The 17,169-nt window shown below is 51.6% G+C and overlaps 1 protein-coding gene across 2 annotated transcripts in view; it reads left to right on the top strand.

The window, feature by feature from the left end:
* Kazn (kazrin, periplakin interacting protein) overlaps window positions 1-17,169 on the top strand; it is a 372,587-nt gene that overhangs the window by 341,188 nt on the left and 14,230 nt on the right. For both annotated transcript variants that reach the window (XM_021199874.2, XM_029540482.1), the window contains 2 exons: window positions 15,888-16,093; window positions 16,979-17,097. In XM_021199874.2, coding sequence (XP_021055533.1) covers window positions 15,888-16,093; window positions 16,979-17,097 — 325 coding nt within the window. The remainder of the gene's footprint in view (window positions 1-15,887; window positions 16,094-16,978; window positions 17,098-17,169) is intronic.

The following is a 17,169-nucleotide window of genomic DNA, read 5'->3' as shown; positions in this document are numbered from 1 at the left end:
CACACACACACACACACACACACACACACACACTGTGAGTTCGTTACACTCCCCTCTTTCTTCCAGGAACTCTCCGAGAGAAACACACACTGGCTAACCAAATGCACAGAGAGGCAAAGTTCTTGCCTAGACTCACGTAGCTAGGAAGAAAGAGACAGAACCCTGTCTGGATGCCAATAGCCTGCCCTTGGTGGCATTGCTATATGGTTTCAGGTATACTCCTGACAGCAAGGTCCCCACTAGGGCCAGTCAATCAACAGAAAGCCAAAAATACCCCCCCCACACACACACACACAGGAAGGCCTCACTAGGAGGGTAAGACCAAGCTCTGAGACTATCATCTCTCTGGGTCAGTTTCCAGTCATAAATGGGAAGTTTGTAAATTGTGTTCCAGGGAAGCCTGAGGGGTTCCTCAGAGATGATTAAAGAGCTCTTATCGCTGCTGAATGATTAGCAGACCGGGCTGTAAACTGCCAGAGCTGGGGCCTTATACTATACACCAACCTTCTGTATAGGGGTCCCATGACACAATAAGTGAGGGAAACAGAAGAGGTAGAAGTTTGGGGGACACAGGTAGACCAGTAGTTGGTTCTAGGGCATAGGTTCCCTAGCTTCATCCCACCCACTGCTGCATTGGAAGGCCCTGGGGTTGAGACCCCAGGATTTAGGCCCATCCGGGGCCTGCTCTCCAGCACGGGCTGAGTGGAAGCTGGTTCCGGGGGGGAGGCTGAAGAGGCAGCACCTTGCCTGGGTAATGTCCTGCAAAGCCTGACATGGTCACCACAGGGAAGGCAGCGAAACCACAAGCACGCAGGAGCCCAGGTTACTCGGGGAAAACTCTCCGCTAGGAGCCCTGAGGGACCCTGGTGAGCAGAGCCCACCAGTTGTCACAGTGCATCTGCCGCCAGCCTCAGAAGCCTGCGCCAGAGTCACAAAAAAGTCCCCCCCCACCCCCACCCCCCCAGTGTGACTGGACATGTTCGGCCATGGACGGGAGGCAGGGAGTGTAAGATTAGCGGAGTTAAATCCAAGGTCTAAGCATGCCATGCACCGAGGCCAACCCCTTCTTTGTGGCCCACCGATGTTTGTTCTGAGCATCAAGTAGACCTGTAGGCTTAGCGGGAGCTGTGGTACCACATGGACACAGCTTTTGAGCTCCAAACACTCAACATCAAACCTCAGTTTATTGGGAGTGTTGGGAGAGGCATGGATCTACTGTAGAGGGTCCAGAAACTGTCCGCCCATAGCTCTCCTCAGGCCTCTGAGGAGGCTGGACCATCCGTGGTCGTCTCAGAAGCCCCTGGACTGGGTTACATAGAGCTTTGCCTGCAGCCTACTCTGGGCCTTCACTCCTGGTCCACACCTTGCTGCTTGATCCGAAGTTCTGGCTTCCTGAGCTTTACATAGGACATCCTTTGGGATGAAGGCTCTGTAGCGTTAAGACAGTGCACAGGCTGGGATGGGTACTCCTGTGCATCTCTCGGGTGCGGTCTGCAGGCCGTTTCCAGGGTAGGGAGAGGATGCAGGCTCTACAGAGGACCACTCCCCGCAGCCATTCTCCCTACCTGGCAGAGGGTCTACGCCGTCCCTTAATCCCAGGAAAAATGGAAATGGAGCTAGTGGCTTTGGAAAGCCTGCAAGGTGACATCAGAGACCCTCCCTTTAAAGCTGTGACCCTTGGCAAAACTGCCTTTAGCAACCCTGCTCCCGGGTCCTCACCCTTTCACAGTTTATGCCTGTCTTTTGCTGGCAGACTAAAGAGGTAGACTTCTGAGTTCTGGTTCTGGCTCTGAACTCGGTCTCCACTCTCACTACCTAGTAACTTTCAGCGAGGTATTCAACTTGTGGGGCCTCAGTGTCTGCAGCTGCACAATGGGGAGAATATGATAGAGAGGTCCAAGGCTTCTGCAGGGATGGTGTCCACACAGCAGGCTCAGCCCAGACAGAGATGACATTGTTCAACTGGTCACCAGCCATCAGGTTGGCAGGACGACCCCTTGCACTGGTGAGGGCCAGCTAAGTGCAGCAGTTGCTCCTGCTACCCAGCCAGCCCAGGTATAGGAGACAAGAGTCCTGGCTGAAGGGTTCTCCATAGCCTCTACACCACCCCTCCTGCAATAATGAATGGGAGGGACTTGCCTGTAGCCAAAAAGAGTGCTCGTGTCTAACCCAGCACTGAGACCCAGGGTTTCCCATTCTCCCATTCTCACCAATGCCTTGAGCTGCTGCTGGGAGGGGAAAAAAAAATCTTGGTCAATAAGTTTGAGGAACTGTATTGTAGATCTTAACAGGGCATGTTCGTTCATGAAGGCCCTAAGAGTTCTGCTATGCAGAAGAATATCTTTCATTCTCCCGTTCAGTGCCTCCCGGGTTTAGCTGAACCCAGAACCAGGTCTCTTAACCTAGCCATGTGGGCCGTACTCTGAGAAGCAGTGGGGCATATGACATCATCTGACACCTCTTGGCCCAGTACTCTGTGCTGTGAGGTTCTGAGTCAGGGGGTTCTTTGAAGAGGTCATCCTGGCACTGCCTAGACATGGAAGCCCCTGAGGTCCATGTCTGCTGAACCAGTGCACTTAAGAAGTGAGGTGGAGCCGGGCAGTGGTGGCACACACCTTTAATTCCAGCACTTGGGAGGCAGAGGCAGGTGGATTTGTGAGTTTGAGGCCAGACTGGTCTACAGAGTGAGTTCCAGGACAGCCAGGGCTACACAGAGAAACCCTGTCTCGGGGAAAAAAAAAAAAAAAAAAGTGAGGTGGAAATCCAGGCACAGCAGCACATGCCAGTAACACCAGAACCAACGGGCAACACGGAGCTGGAGTTGTAGCCACGCCCACCTGGCATGGCTGAAGGCCTCAGCTCCGTCCTCATCATCTCCTAAGTGTGGTTGACATACACCTGTAATACCAGAACTTAGGAAGGTGGAGGGCAAGATCGGGAGTTCAAAGTCATCCTCAGCTAGCTACCTAGCGAATTTGAGACCAGCCTGGGCTACAGGAGACCCTGTCTCTTAAAAACAAACAAAAGATGCAGAGAGAGCCGGGTGCCAGGTTTGGCAACTATGGGGGTAGTATGTGTATTCTGAGCCATGCCCACAGGGGACACAAGGATCCTCAGCAGTTAGCTAAGAGGCTGGGATCAGGGGCGCATTTCTTATCCTGCTGCCTCCTGTCCCAGCTGTAGGAAGCTTTGTGTCTGTTAGATAGGGCCCAGGAGATGGGCAATTCCACCCTACCAGGGTCTGGGGCTCTTACCCTCTAGGGAGCCCTATGGGAATTCTGGGCCGCCTAATTGCTGACCCTGGGATGAGTTAAGAATGTTGGATTCACATTCAAGTTGGCCCTGCTTCAGGACGGAGCCAGCATCCTCCTTCGTTTGGAGGCTGGCACCTCTGGAGGTATCTTGGAACGATCATGGGAAGGGAGAAGGCAGCCCTCTTTGACAAGGGTCACTGCAAGGGCTCAGAGTCACAAAGATAAGGGAGGGACACGAGACAAAGGGACATGAGAATTGACTAAGACAGTGGTTCTCAATCTGTGGGCCGCGACCCCTTCTGGGGTTAAATGACCTTTTCAAAAGGGGTCACCTAAGACAATCCAAAAAGACGGATATTTAATTATGGTTCATAACAGTAGCAAAATTACAGTTATGAAGTAGGCATGGAAGTACTTTTATGCTGGGGTGGGGGTGGGGGTCACTACAACCTGAGGAACTGTAATTGAAGGGTCCCAGCATTAGGAACGTTGAGTGCCACTGCTCCAGGAATCAGAGAGACAAATGGCTGAGATCATGGATTGCAGTGAGTTAGTCCCAGCTTCCTCCCCTCCTGCCTGGTGTGTGCAAGAAATGTACATTTAGGGCCGGCTGAGCTAGCAGAATTGACAATTATGCACCTGCTGCAGAAAGGAATCTAAACAAGGTCCGTCTCAGGAGCAAGTGTGTGTCTGTCAGCCAGGTACCCGGTACCTCGGAGTCTCTGTCTCTCCTTCTGTAAGCGCAAGAAGGGACACCCCAGCTGTTGCAAAGTTGATACAATATATGGGGGAAGGGGCCTAATGTTACAGCAGCTTGCCTCGGGGCTACAGGAGGCCCTGTGAAAGTGAACCTGGGCTGGCACCTAAGGCTAGACTCCATCAGGCCAGAGTCCTCTGCTCACAGTGGAGTCCCCTGTTCTCCCCTGTCCTCACCCCGTGCAGTGGCCTTCAGGAGATTGAAGTCTACTCCAAGGGGGAGAAAGCGATGGATTGTGGGACTTGGTAAAATGGGCTCTAATTGCTCACATCTGTGTCTTCAGGACAGCTCTGTGGGAATGAAAGGGACTCAGGCCCACCTGTGCTACGTGCCAATGCGGTACTCAAAGGCCTGGGGAGGCCCAGCAGACAGGGGAGTCAGCGTTACTGGCAGCATCTGGCCTGCATAAAGGAAGAGGCCTTAACCAGCTCTGGCAAGCTTGGTGAGGATGCTGGCCAGACGTTTCCAGAGCTCTTGATCTTGTGAGAGGCCACAGATGCAATGCAGGACCCCGGCATTTCAACACTAACAGCCTTAGAAAACTGACATCCAGCACAGGAAAGGGATCCGTGGTCCTAGGTCAGGACAAGGCCCACAGCTTTGCCACGTCCAGCCTGGGGAGTTTCTGCGCTCATCTCCCTGGGTCCAGACTCCGTCTTGTTGGCAGAGACCTGGGACCACAGGTGTCCAGCTTGGTTCAGCCAGTTACCCCCACCCCCTGCCTGTTTCTAATGGACGGCCACATTCCTTTCCTAACCCTCAACACTGTGGGTGTCCAGCCAAGTGGGTGGAGAGGACAGGAGTCCTCCCTCAAAACGGCCCTAAGCCCATCCCATCATCATCAGGGCTTCCTGAGATTGGATAACCTATTTCTGTAGTCAAGGGATGTAGTCACCTTTCACCTTGTCTTCCAGAGTCCCAGGATCTCAGAATCAAAACATAGACTTCACCTTCCAGTGGAGTGGCCAATGGGTCTGGTGCAGTGGCCTCCATACTGTCCCAGAGCCCCCAGAAGGATGTGTGCCCACCAACATGGAGAGCTGTTCTAAGCCTGGGCTGTGAATAGGGAGTCAGCAGGGGGACAAAGGCCTGCCTTTGGGCAGAGAGAAGTGAGGAAGGCTGAGACAGTGTGGTATGACACTGAGTGCCTAGTGTCCCAGGCATGTGTTAGACACTTCACATAAATGCATCCTTTAAACAGTGTCTCTGAGTCTACAGCCTATGTGCCAGGCTTAGGGCTGGGGTCAAGGACGTAGATATAAACTAAGAGGTAGTATAAACCTTCTTAATCAGTGAGTCCTCGCTAAAGTCCTTGCATTGAATATCACTGTCTCAGCCCCGAATATGGGGAAACTGAGGCTCAGAGAGGAAGCATAAAGGCTCAAGATGGGATAGGCTAGGGGTGAGATTTGCGGTGGGACACACTATTGCACCCCACCCTCTTTCGGACAGACACGATCGGAGCTGGGAACAGCACAAGCTGTTAGAACAGGGAGGTTCGGCTCCTTCACTTCTGGGCTTCTATGGGCAGAGATGGCTGGTGGTAGGGAACCTAGGGAACCGGGGAAGGACAGACAAGGCCTTTGCAAGATGGGGAGAAGTTTCCTAGCAGCCTCTGCCCCAGGCTGTGTCTTCAGATGAGTGTATTCATGGATTATAAAGGGGCTTCAACCGGCTGTGGTGGTGAATTCACCACGGCGTCAGCTATGACTGCAGGCACAGCCATGACTCTGCAGGATCAGTATGGGACAAAGTAGACAGCCATCTTCCCTTGGTGCCTTCCTGCAGTGTCCAAGCTGTAAGAACTGTGCCACCCCGTGGAAGCTCTCATCACCGGGGAAGAAACTAACTAGCCACAGCCCAGCTACAGGCTTGCGAGCCTGCCCTAGATCTTGGTGACATAAATCATGGAGCCTAGCTCTAGCCTGGAGAGTTTCTGGGGGCAGTCAGTTGTGAAGGATTCTGAGGGGCCATCAAGGCTGTGTGACACTTTGCTTTCAATGGTAAGATGATCCCAGAGAACTCAGATACTGTGACGTACACCCATGATCCCAGCACTTGGGAGGTGGAGACTGGAGGATCAGGAGTTCAAGACCAGCCTCAGCTACGGAGACAGTTCACTTCAGGAATGAGCTACATGAGACCCTGTCTCAAAGCTGTAACAGCAAATAAAGATAATACCAGGGAAGAAAATGCCCCCAAGTGCTTCACCCTGGTCTCTGAATTAGCTCAGTGGTGGCTCCTGTATCCCAGTGGGCATATGGGCTATGACAGTGACCATGGGCTATCACAGTGACCATGAGACAACAGTAGCTGGCTGAGCTAAGCCCAGAGTCATGAGCTGTCTGGAGGATGGTAGAACCGCTATGATGTCATGGTGCCAGGGAGGAGAGACAGAAACACATGACTTCTTTTTTTTTTTTTTTTAAGATTTATTCATTTATTTTATGTATGTGAGTACACCATTGCTCTCTTCAGACACAGCAGAAGAGGGCATCAGTCCCCATTAGAGATGGTTGTGAGCCAGCATGTGGTTGCTGGGAATTGAACCACTCAGGACCTCTGGAAGAGCTGTCGGTGCTCTTAACTGCTGAGTCATCTCTCCAGCCCAACATATGACTTCTAAGTAGGGATCCAGGGTCCCCAAGATCTTCATCCTCTATCACCTCAACTCTGCTCCCAGACTCAGCCTCACAGTCCCCTTGTAGGCCCTCTGTTCAAAGACCCTCGCTTCTCACAAAATCCACCTGCCATAGCCACCTATGTTCGAGCATGGCTGCCTAGGAAACATGCTAACAAAAAAGGCAGATATGGAAATCTCAGGACAATGGGAAGGGGGTAAAAATAAGCTTCTATAATGGATTAGATCATAGGAAGAACTTCCCAGATAGAGCTGTTATTAGGCAGTAGAACAAATGACCAAGGCAGAAATAGGAAGCTTTCGGTAACTGGTTTTGTAGAGGCACAATTGCTGAATAACCATGTAATATTGGAAGTAATTGCAAAGCACAGAGGGACGGAGACTGGCCATGCCCTGGAAGCCAATTCCTGTGCTGCAGAGGAGGAACCACAGACAGGGAGATCCTTTGAGGCCAGAGATAGGCATCTGTGAGGCATTGGTGGCCACAGTAAAAGCGAGTATGTGATTCTGGGAAAGAATGAAGCAGTGATGTCTGGTCAAGGTGACACTTTTCAGCTTTGTTACTTCCAGTGAGGCTTGGTGGCAAAACTGAGGGACATGCTGGGGGCCCGTGCTTTATCTTGCTAACCCCAGGCCTCCAGAGAACCTAGCTGGCCCTTGAGCAGGGTGCTGAGGATCGGTGGTGAAACCTGGCCACCTTGCTGCCTGCTCAAGGTCCTGCTGTGGCCCCAGCAGCTTGGTAGCCACCTGCAGGCTCTGCTTCTGTGTTCACTGGGACCTAAACTGTCCCTGATTCTGTGTGCCGGGGACCCCATCTGTTGCTCCTATTTCCTAGGCCCTATGGCTGAGCGTCCTCAGTGCCCTCCAGACCACATGGTAGCCATCAGCAGCCATCACGGGCCACTTTCATGTCCTAGAGCAGGGTTTAAAAATAGAAACTCCACTTTGCTTGTCAAGATGATGGTGGGGGGCGTCCTCATCGCTGGCCAACCACGGGGACCTGAGTCAGGCTGGCTGCTAGATCAGGATGACCTGAGATCTGAGCCCAGGGGCAGCTCAAGCTACTTAATCCTGGTTGGTGTGTGTATACTGTTTGTGGGGACCCTGTGGGCCAAGTTCAGGTAAATGGCTCCGTCCTCACAAAGCACAGGACAGCCTCAGGGCAGAGAATGATTGGGACCTCAGTGTCAGTCAAGTCAGGTGGACAGACTTTGCTGCGGGCACAGAGGAAAGGACAAAGAACTCATGACAGTCATAAGGGTCAGCCAGCTGCAGGCTATGGCCTAGGAGAGAGGATGTGGCTGGCAGGAGACCAACCTGCTCCTCCTAGTCCTCCTCCTTTTCCTCTTCTTCTTTTCTTCCTCCTCCTCCCCTTCTCCCCTCCCCCTCCCTTCCCTCCTCCTCCCTCTCTCCCCTCCCCCTCTTCCTCCCCCTCCTCCTCCCTGCTCCCTTCTCTTAGCCCTCCAGGCAGGTGCTGTCTTGAGAGCACCCCACCCTAGTCCACCCCTCCCCAGTGACTCTCTATTGACTTGAAAGGGGAGTGCTTAGACCACAAAACAGGCAAGCTGCTGCCCTTTCTAGAAACATGAGAGTCAGCTGTTAAACATTTGCTCTGGTTTAGCACCTTGCTAGGTCCTGGAGACGCCCAGGGCCAGCCAGTTCCTTCTCTTATGGAAGGGTAGGCTACAGGGAGACATGGATGCTGGTCCAGGGATTTCAGAGATGAAATTGGCTTCCAAGGTGAGAGGTGCCCATGTCAGAAAATGTCCTGAGTTAGTAAGGGCTTGTGTACTTGTGATGGTGTGCGTGCGTGTGTGTGTGTGTGTGTGTGTGTGTGTGTGTGTGNGAGAGAGAGAGAGAGAGAGAGAGAGAGAGAGAGAGAGAGAGAGAGATGACATTAGTGACCAGGAAAGGGTTCTCTGACAGCAATAGCATGTAACCAGGGCCCCAAAGGTTGGAAAGGGGCTTGCCATCCCTAGGCCCAGGAAAACAGCAGGATCAATAATTTGAGAGCATAAATCTTCCCCACAGCTGCCAATGGCTCCTGTTAGTGTAGAGATGTTGTCTTCTTGAGCTAGGACAGCAGCCAACTGGCCTCTTCCTCTGCAGTCAGAGAACATGACAAGGTCTTTCCCTCAAACAGTCTGTACTCTTCCTTTCTCTCATGTGTTTGTGTGTGTGTGCTCTCTCTCTCTCTCTCTCTCATGTGTGTGTGTGTGTATATGCGTGCACACGTGTGTGCACACGCACCTGCCTGTCTCTGTCTCTCATTCACAGCAGAGTCCCTGGCTTCCTAACTCAGCAGTCAGAGTCAACAGCCATCCCCCAGCCTCAGAGCAGGCTGTTTCACCCGGGGCACCATCCTAACCCTTGCTGTTTCTCTAACCCTTACCACGAATCAGCCCAGGCTGTAAAACGTCAGGAGACGGGGCAAGGGGATGTCTGATAGCTGGTAGACCGTTTCTCAGCACGCACAGGGCCCTGACGTGATCTCCAGCACTGCATAAACCAAGTGTGCTGGTACGTACCTGCTATATGAGTGCTAGGAGCGTGGAGGCAGGGGGATCTGAGGTTTAAGGTCACCCTTAGCCGCATAGTGAGTTGAAGCCAGCCACTGTCTCAGAAAAATCGGGTAGATTAACCAGAGACATCACCTCATGGCTGGACAGATGAATAACCCCACACCAGTAGCATCTGCAGACCAATCCCAGGACAGGATGAACAGTGCACGGCACACGGAACTGTCCACCTGGGCCAGGCTAGAAGGAGACACACTTAGAAACAGTTATCATTTTAGAAATAGTCTAGCGTTTATAACGCCAAAACTGAATAAACAGCTAAATTGCAGATTAAATAGCTAAGGAGAGAGTTTTCAAAATGGAAAATAGCTCTAAGGAAATAACCTCCCAAGAGTGCAATGCAGAGAGATGAGGAGCTAAGTCTGTAGTATGCTTAAAGAGGCAGGATGATCATGAGTCTTAGACTAATCTGGGCTATGCCTTAAAAGCCACTCCGTGGTAAAAGGTAGGCGACACAGATAAATTATATGAAAAGTTCATCTGTTTGGTCTACAGTCACTGCCCACACTACTGTTTAAATTTGTATTTGAAGGCTGGGCGTGGTGGCACTTACCTTTAATCCCAGCACTCAGGAGGCAGAGGCAGACAGACAGATCTCTGAGTTCGAGGCCAGCCTCGCCTACAGAGCAAGTTCCAAGACAGCCAGAGCTACACAGAGAAACCTGTCTCCAAGGGGGGGGGGAATATATATATTTGAATTCGTTTCTTCACGTTAGAGAGGATTGAAGCTCATGTCCTCAGCTGCACCAGCCACATTTCAGATCTTCCCAAGTAAAAAGGTGGGAAGGAGAATTTAAAATCCTAAGTTATGTCTCCGTGAAATCCCTGGAGGGAACCACGAGAGTGGAGCAGAGGTAACATTAAGAAAGGAGTCTCGAGACTATGCCAAGTGGAGACCATTGACTCAGAAAGCAGAATTTATATGGCTCGGAATCGATTAAGAAATTAAAGAAAGCGGAGCTGCGGAGCTGGCGCAGTAAAACCCATAATGAGTATAAGGGAGCGAGCTCGGGTTCCCAGAACCCACATCAAGCCAGACAGGATCTCGGGCATCTGTAATCTCACTAAGGCGAGAGGAAGACAGAAACAGGTGAATCCCGGAAGCTCACAGGCCGGCTAGCCTGGGCTGCACAGTGGTGAATTAGAAAAGGCAGTGACCCCAAAAAGGTGGAAGGCGAAGACAGACCCCCCAAGGCGACTCTCTGACCTACACAGCTGCAACATGGTGGGTGTGACCCCAGAGAAAGAGAGAGGGGAGACAGACAGACGGACACAGAGAGACAGAGAGACACACATAGAGAGAGACAGACACACATAGAGTCAGAGAAAGACAGAGACAGAGAGATAGAGTCAGAGAAACAGATAGTCAGAGAGATGCAGAGGGAGAGAGATTTAGAGACAGAGTCAGAGAGAGACACAGAGAGTCAGATCGACACAGATACAGAGAGACAGACAGACAGACACACACACACACACACACACACACACAGAGAGAGAGAGAGAGAGAGAGAGAGAGAGAGAGAGAGNCACACACACACACACACACACACACAGAGAGAGAGAGAGAGAGAGAGAGAGAGAGAGAGAGAGAGAGAGAGAGAGAGCACATCTAACCTTGTTGTAATGAAACAGGCACCCAGAAGACAATGAGAACCCTTCAAAGCAGTCAGCAGAAGCCAAGGCGACTCCCCTGACTTCCCTTCCAAACAGGAGGATGGGAGATGAAAGGAACCCCAGACTTGGTGCACTGTACCCACCTTGGGAAGCAGATGCAAGCTTTTTTCCAGATAAACAAGTCTGAGGGCTTACCACACACCCCCTCCTGCCCCCAAACACTTTGAATCAAAGGAGATTTTCAATCACTTTCTTGGGCAGTCAGAAAATAGATGCCCAGAGTCTGGTTCAGAGACAACAAGGAGTGGTAAACAAAACCAAAACAAACCATGTAGGTGAGTTATTCCGAGCAGACATATCAGTGTGGAGTCATCAGGAGTATACTGTCGCATGATTGAGGCCTTCAGGATTAAAAGCAGCCAGTATATTGCAGAAGCAAGGGGTGCTGTGGATCCCTGGTGTCTGTTCTTACTATCTGGGCACTAAGACAGCACTGGATGAGCTGTCGTCTTGGTAAGCTGACTCTGCGTAGTAAGTGTGAGAGGGACCACTAAAGCAACAGATGCACCCCAGAACTTGCCTCCAAATCACTGGGACAGCTGTAGAAGCTGGGCTACCCCCAGAGTCGCTGCTCAAGGACTCCCGGGACTTTCATCTCTAGCCTGTTCTTGGGTGACTTGATGTTGATATCTCAGGGACCACACCCTGAAGACAATTACATGACAACCGGTGATCCAGAAAGTGAAGCCCGCAACTCACAGGGGCAGCGGGGCTGAATGAGGCACTGGAGACTGAAGCCTCCATGTTGGCCTTGAGCCACCCAGCCAGGCCATTCTCCCAAGGGCATTGTGCAGTGGACCACACATGATGATCTGGGGCATTGTGGGCCAGATGATCTTGCCACAGATACCCAAGTCCTCGATGTGAGCAAAGTTGAATGGAGAAGTGAGGAACTGACAGGCATGGCTGTGGTCCCACAAAAGGAGTATTAGATCCAGACTTCTCCTCCTCCTCCTCCTCCTCCTCCTCCCTTTGTTCCTCTAAGCTGGGAGTGCAACCCTGTGCCAATCCCTGTGTTTGGCACCTACGGTGGCCTCCACAGGGCCTGTGTCCTCCTGGGAAGCCTCTGTAGCTGTCAGTGTCCTTAATAGCTTGTGAGGGGCATGCACATATGCACATGTGCTCCATCGTGTAGACAGACAGACAGACAGACAGACAGACAGACAGACAGTCAGACACACACACACACACACACACACACACACGTTCTCGAGCACCTGTCTGTGGTGTTAAGCAAAACCCAAAAACCTCCCATGGGTAACCAGTCCCCTGACTTCAGCCTTTTGGTTGAGCAGCCAGGTTGTAAACCTGACCCATTACCACTCTCATTGCTGAGAAGGAAGGAAAAACCACAGAACTGAAGGAAGCCCAGGCATGGAAACTGATCAGACAGGCCAGCATTTGGGGAATGACAGTGTAGCTGATGCTTCATGACCCTTTGCCACACCCTCCTGTAAAAGTGTCTTTTATTCTCCTGTTGTAATTCTCATCTCTAAGGCTCGCTGCCTGTCTGCTAACCCAGGCCTACTCCTGGAAGCTTCTAGCGTCCGTACAATCTTATCTGGGCCTAGAGTGTTTTCAGCCTCTGAGATTACTGTTGGATAAGCCCATCCCTTCCCAGCTCTCTCTCCTCTCTGGCTGGCTGGTCACCTTGGATGTTCTGGCTCAAACTCCTCTCCAAGCTGACTGATTCAATCTGGCTTCTTAGGGTGTCTCCTGAATTGCTCTGCTTGACCTCCAGCAATCTGTTCTAATCTTCCGGCTCCTTCTCCTCATTCTCTGTCTCCTTCTGTCTTCAGTTGTGTCTAGCTTGTTCTCTATTCAACCAGTCTCCTGGGAAAACTCCTCCCCACGCCCTGGAGCCGCTCTCTTAAATAGTTTTCCTTTCTTCTCCTGGTGAGAGTTAGGCATTTCCTGTTCTGTCAGATCTTTCTTTGTCTGCCCTTCAATTAAATATCACTTTCAAACTTGGATTCGTCTTTCTACAAACTAACTTTACTTTCATTGTTTGGGACGAAAGGTGTATTTGTATTCCAGTCAGGGATTTAAAGGTGTATGCTAAGGGCTGAGTCGCACCACAGCTAGAAACAGGTTTTTTGTTGTTGTTGTTATTGTTGTTGTTCAGTAAATAACACAATTGTGGGGTTCACAGTGCAATCAAATATCCTACAAAACCCTCCACTTTTCAGTTCAGTTCAGTTCAGTGGAGGAGTGGGGACTGGGGAGGGGGCAGTGTTCAACCTAAACCTGAGTGTGTGAGTTAATGGTGGGAGCCTGTACAGCCTCTGGCACTCCACTACCCTGTGTTCAACTGGTAGTATGAGTGGTGATCAACTCCTGAACACACACAGGTACACATGGGCACATGCACACACAGACAGGTCCACATGGGTACATGCATACACACACAGGTACACATGGGCACACACACACACACCCGCTGGCTGCAGAAGGTCTGTACACAAACACATTTAGACACAAGGGTGTTCGATGCCCCAGTGTAGGGGAATGCCAGGGCAGGAAGACTGGAGTGGGTGCGTGGGTGGGTGGAGGAGCACTCTCATAGAGGCAGAGGGAGAGGGGATGGGATAGTGAGTTTCTGAAGGGGAGACCTGGAAAGGGGAAAACATTTGAAATATAAATAAAGAAAATATCCAATTAAAAAACATGTAAAATACATACAGACTCATGCATACACAGGTGCACATGGGCACATGTGCACACAGAGGCTCACACAGAGACACACACAGAGACACACAGAGACACACACAGAGGTGCACACAGAGACACACACAGAGGTGCACACAGAGACACACACAGAGGTGTACACAGAGGCACACACAGAGGCACACACAGAGACACACACAGAGGTGCACACAGAGGCACACACAGAGGCACACACAGAGGCACACACAGAGGTGCACACAGAGGCACACACAGAGGTGTACACAGAGGTGCACACAGAGGTGCACATGGGCACATGCACACACAGAAGCACACACAGAGATACACACAGAATGTTCACTTTACACTGTGTCCACTTGTCAGTCATTCCTCCCCCCTCCCCGTGCCCTCCCCCTCATTCCTGCTCACCTCTTGAGGCTTGCTTGCTGCTTCTAGAAGGCTGGTGGTGTTTGCTCAGCCCCCTCCCTGCCTGCTTCTCACCTTCCTCTCTCCCCCCTCAACCTCCCACAGACCCCTTTCTTGGAAATCAAGCACTATAGACACCCCCATGACACAAAATCTCAGCTCCACTCCTCACCACCCAACACCCCTGACCCTGACCACCCAGCCCAACCCAGCCCAGGGTCTAATCCAGGCTCACTGGAATCCCTTCCTTGGCACCGAGGTTAAACAACAAATAAACAAACAAACAACAACAAATGCATCTTATCCAAGCAATTCATGAGACCAAGGCACCTGATGAATTCTAAGTGTGGCCCAAACATGCCCAAGTCCCAGGGAAAAGCTCAGGCTACCACATCATCACAGCCAGAGGTGAAACATACTTGCCCACCTAGGAGGAAGATAGCATCTTACACTCATTTGATGGATGCATCTTAAACTCCCGATCTCCCTGAACTGGGCTTCCAGGCATGCACCATCATGTGCAGTTTAAAATTATATGTCTCATACAGTTTGTGTGTGTATTCATACATGTTCATGTATGTATATGCAGGTACATGGGCACATATGTGCGCTTGTGTAAGTATATGTATGTGTGGGTGCAGGTGTGTGTTCCTGGGTGTGCATACAAGTCTGGAGACCAAAGAACAATCTCATCTTTCCTGCCTCTGGCACCTACCACTTGTTGTGTTTTTTGAGAAAGGCTCTCTCACTGGCCTGGGCTCTCCTAGTAGCTAGGCTGTTTGTCCAGGGATCTGTCCACCTGTTACTGATTTCCACAGGGGAATTACAAGAATGAGTGTCGTGCACATCTTTATACAGAATTATAATTGTGTGCATGTGGGGACAGAGGCAAAGGACAACTGGATTCAGTTGCCTCCTTTTGCTTTTGCACGGGTTGAATGTAGGTCACCACACCTGCCCAGCGAGTGAGCGCCACCCACTGAGCCATCTTGCTGACCCCATCTGTTTTCTTACATGAGTTCAGGAAATCAAGCCCAAGCCCAAGTCCTCAGGTTTGCAACACAAACACTGTACCCACCTGCCTGGGGACTCAGTTCCGTCTGTCTGTCTGTCTGTCTGTCTGTCTGTGTGGCTGCTCCAGGGACAGGTCGCTGTGTGTTAAAGGCTGAAGCTGGGTCTGTCCAAGAAATCAAATCTCCCGGTGCTCTTTGCCACTCTGTATCTTTAATGTGTAAAACTGGGCACAACTCTGTCCCCTTTCCCCACCTCGCCACCCCCAGCCTATGCAGAATAAAATAAGTTGGGTGCATCCCTGCCACACTGTCAAAAGATTGCCCTGAAATCCTCTACTGAAATGGAACAATTTCTGTCACAGTGTCTGGGCCAGAGCAGATCAAGCCAACCAGAGCCACGAATGCCACATGTAGGTCTGCGAGCCTGGGCATTTGTGTCTCCTGGAGACTATTTAACTAAATACTAACAGCTGCTGTCTAGGGGTGGCATTGGGAGATTTACAATTTTGTGTTTGGTTCATTCCTTTCTGGAATATTATGTTTCTTGCCTCTTTGGGGAGTCAGAGAGGACTGTGGGATGGGGGATGGGTGGCTTTGATCTTTATTCATTTTTAACAATTTCTTACATCTACCCCCCCACCGCTCCCCATTCAGCTCTCCCCCTGCTCTACACGCCCCCCCAACTTATTTCCCCCTCTTCTTCAATGACCTCCAAGTTCTATCGATGTTCCTTGTATGTGCATGGATGTGAGCGCATCCACTGGAGCACTGGCAGGATACTAGGAGAGCCACTTTGATTTTGTGCCTTGGAGTCCCCCCCACACCAGAACCTGAACACGGCTCCTCCCCACAGCTCCTCTGTCTACTTGTATGTTGCAGACTCCGACAGCCAGTGCAGCCCCACACGCCACAGCCTCAGCCTGTCTGAGGGAGAGGAGCAGATGGACCGTCTGCAGCACGTGGAGCTGGTGAAGACCACGCCCATGTCGCACTGGAAGGCTGGCACAGTGCAGGCCTGGCTGGAGGTGGTGATGGCCATGCCCATGTACGTCAAGGCCTGTGCAGAAAATGTCAAGAGTGGGAAGGTAGGCAGCTCGGGTCCCCGAGGGATGCCTCTGAACCCTCCTGGGAGTGTTATTCCCTCCCAGGGAGTGACTGATCTCCATGTTACTCTAAGGACAAGAAGAAATATAGTGTAGAAGTTGGCCAGCTTATTACAGGTCCAGCTCATCAATAAATCAGTCTTTCTAGCAAGGAACACAACCCTTTGGAGTCATGCCACCTGGTCCTTAAAATGGGACCAACTTCAGATGGTGACCAACTTCCCCTGAGCTGGCAAAAGAGGGGCAGGATTGGACTGGGGGGAGAGGATTAGCCCACCTGGTGGCCCCACCCATCTTGGTTCAAACAGTGGTCCACCCAAACAGTAGCCCATAACTGTAGCTGAGCCCAGGACCTCTCAGAGTTCAGCAAGAGTCATCAGGAGACAGCTGACGCAAGACATCACTGGGGGACAGGAGGCTCCACACTAGGCATTCTACGGCTCCTAGAAACAGGCTTTTTATCTTTTTATCCTCTGGCTTTTCCAGACAGGGTTTCTCTGTGGAGCCCTGGCTAGTTATCTTGGAACTCTGTAGACCAGGCTGGCCTTGAACTCAGGGATCCTCCCTCCTGCCTCTGCCTCCCACGTGCGTGCAGGGATTAAAGACTTGTGCCACCACTCCCTAGAGACAAGTTTTACTGGGCGTTTTCAGTCATCACAGGCTGCAGAGGTGTCCTGGTGCTCTGTCTAGGGGAGATGGCCAGGAGAGGGAGACAGATGAGGAGCCCCGGCTCCTCAGATCCTTCTGTATTGGCTCAGTGGCAGCAGCAGGGCCTGGATGGAGCTGCGGGTGCTAAGGTCAGGCTCTCCCCACACCTCGCTGCCCCATCTCTCACCTTCCCGCACTAAGCCTTCCTCCTGTATGCAGGTGCTTCTCAGCCTGAGTGATGAGGACCTGGAGTTGGGCCTGGGAGTGTGCAGCTCCTTGCACAGGCGCAAGCTCCGCCTGGCCATTGAGGACTACCGAGATGCCGAGGCGGGCCGCAGGTGAGCCACTGAAGTCTGGGCAAACCAAGGATTCTCTGTCCTGAGCCTCTCTGTCACCCACCAGGACACTGG

Source organism: Mus pahari, chromosome 6 (genome assembly GCF_900095145.1).
Source record: "Mus pahari chromosome 6, PAHARI_EIJ_v1.1, whole genome shotgun sequence".
Lineage (NCBI taxonomy): Eukaryota > Metazoa > Chordata > Mammalia > Rodentia > Muridae > Mus > Mus pahari.
The sequence above is the reverse complement of the archived record's forward strand: the minus strand, read 5'-3'. Positions and strand labels throughout refer to the sequence as shown.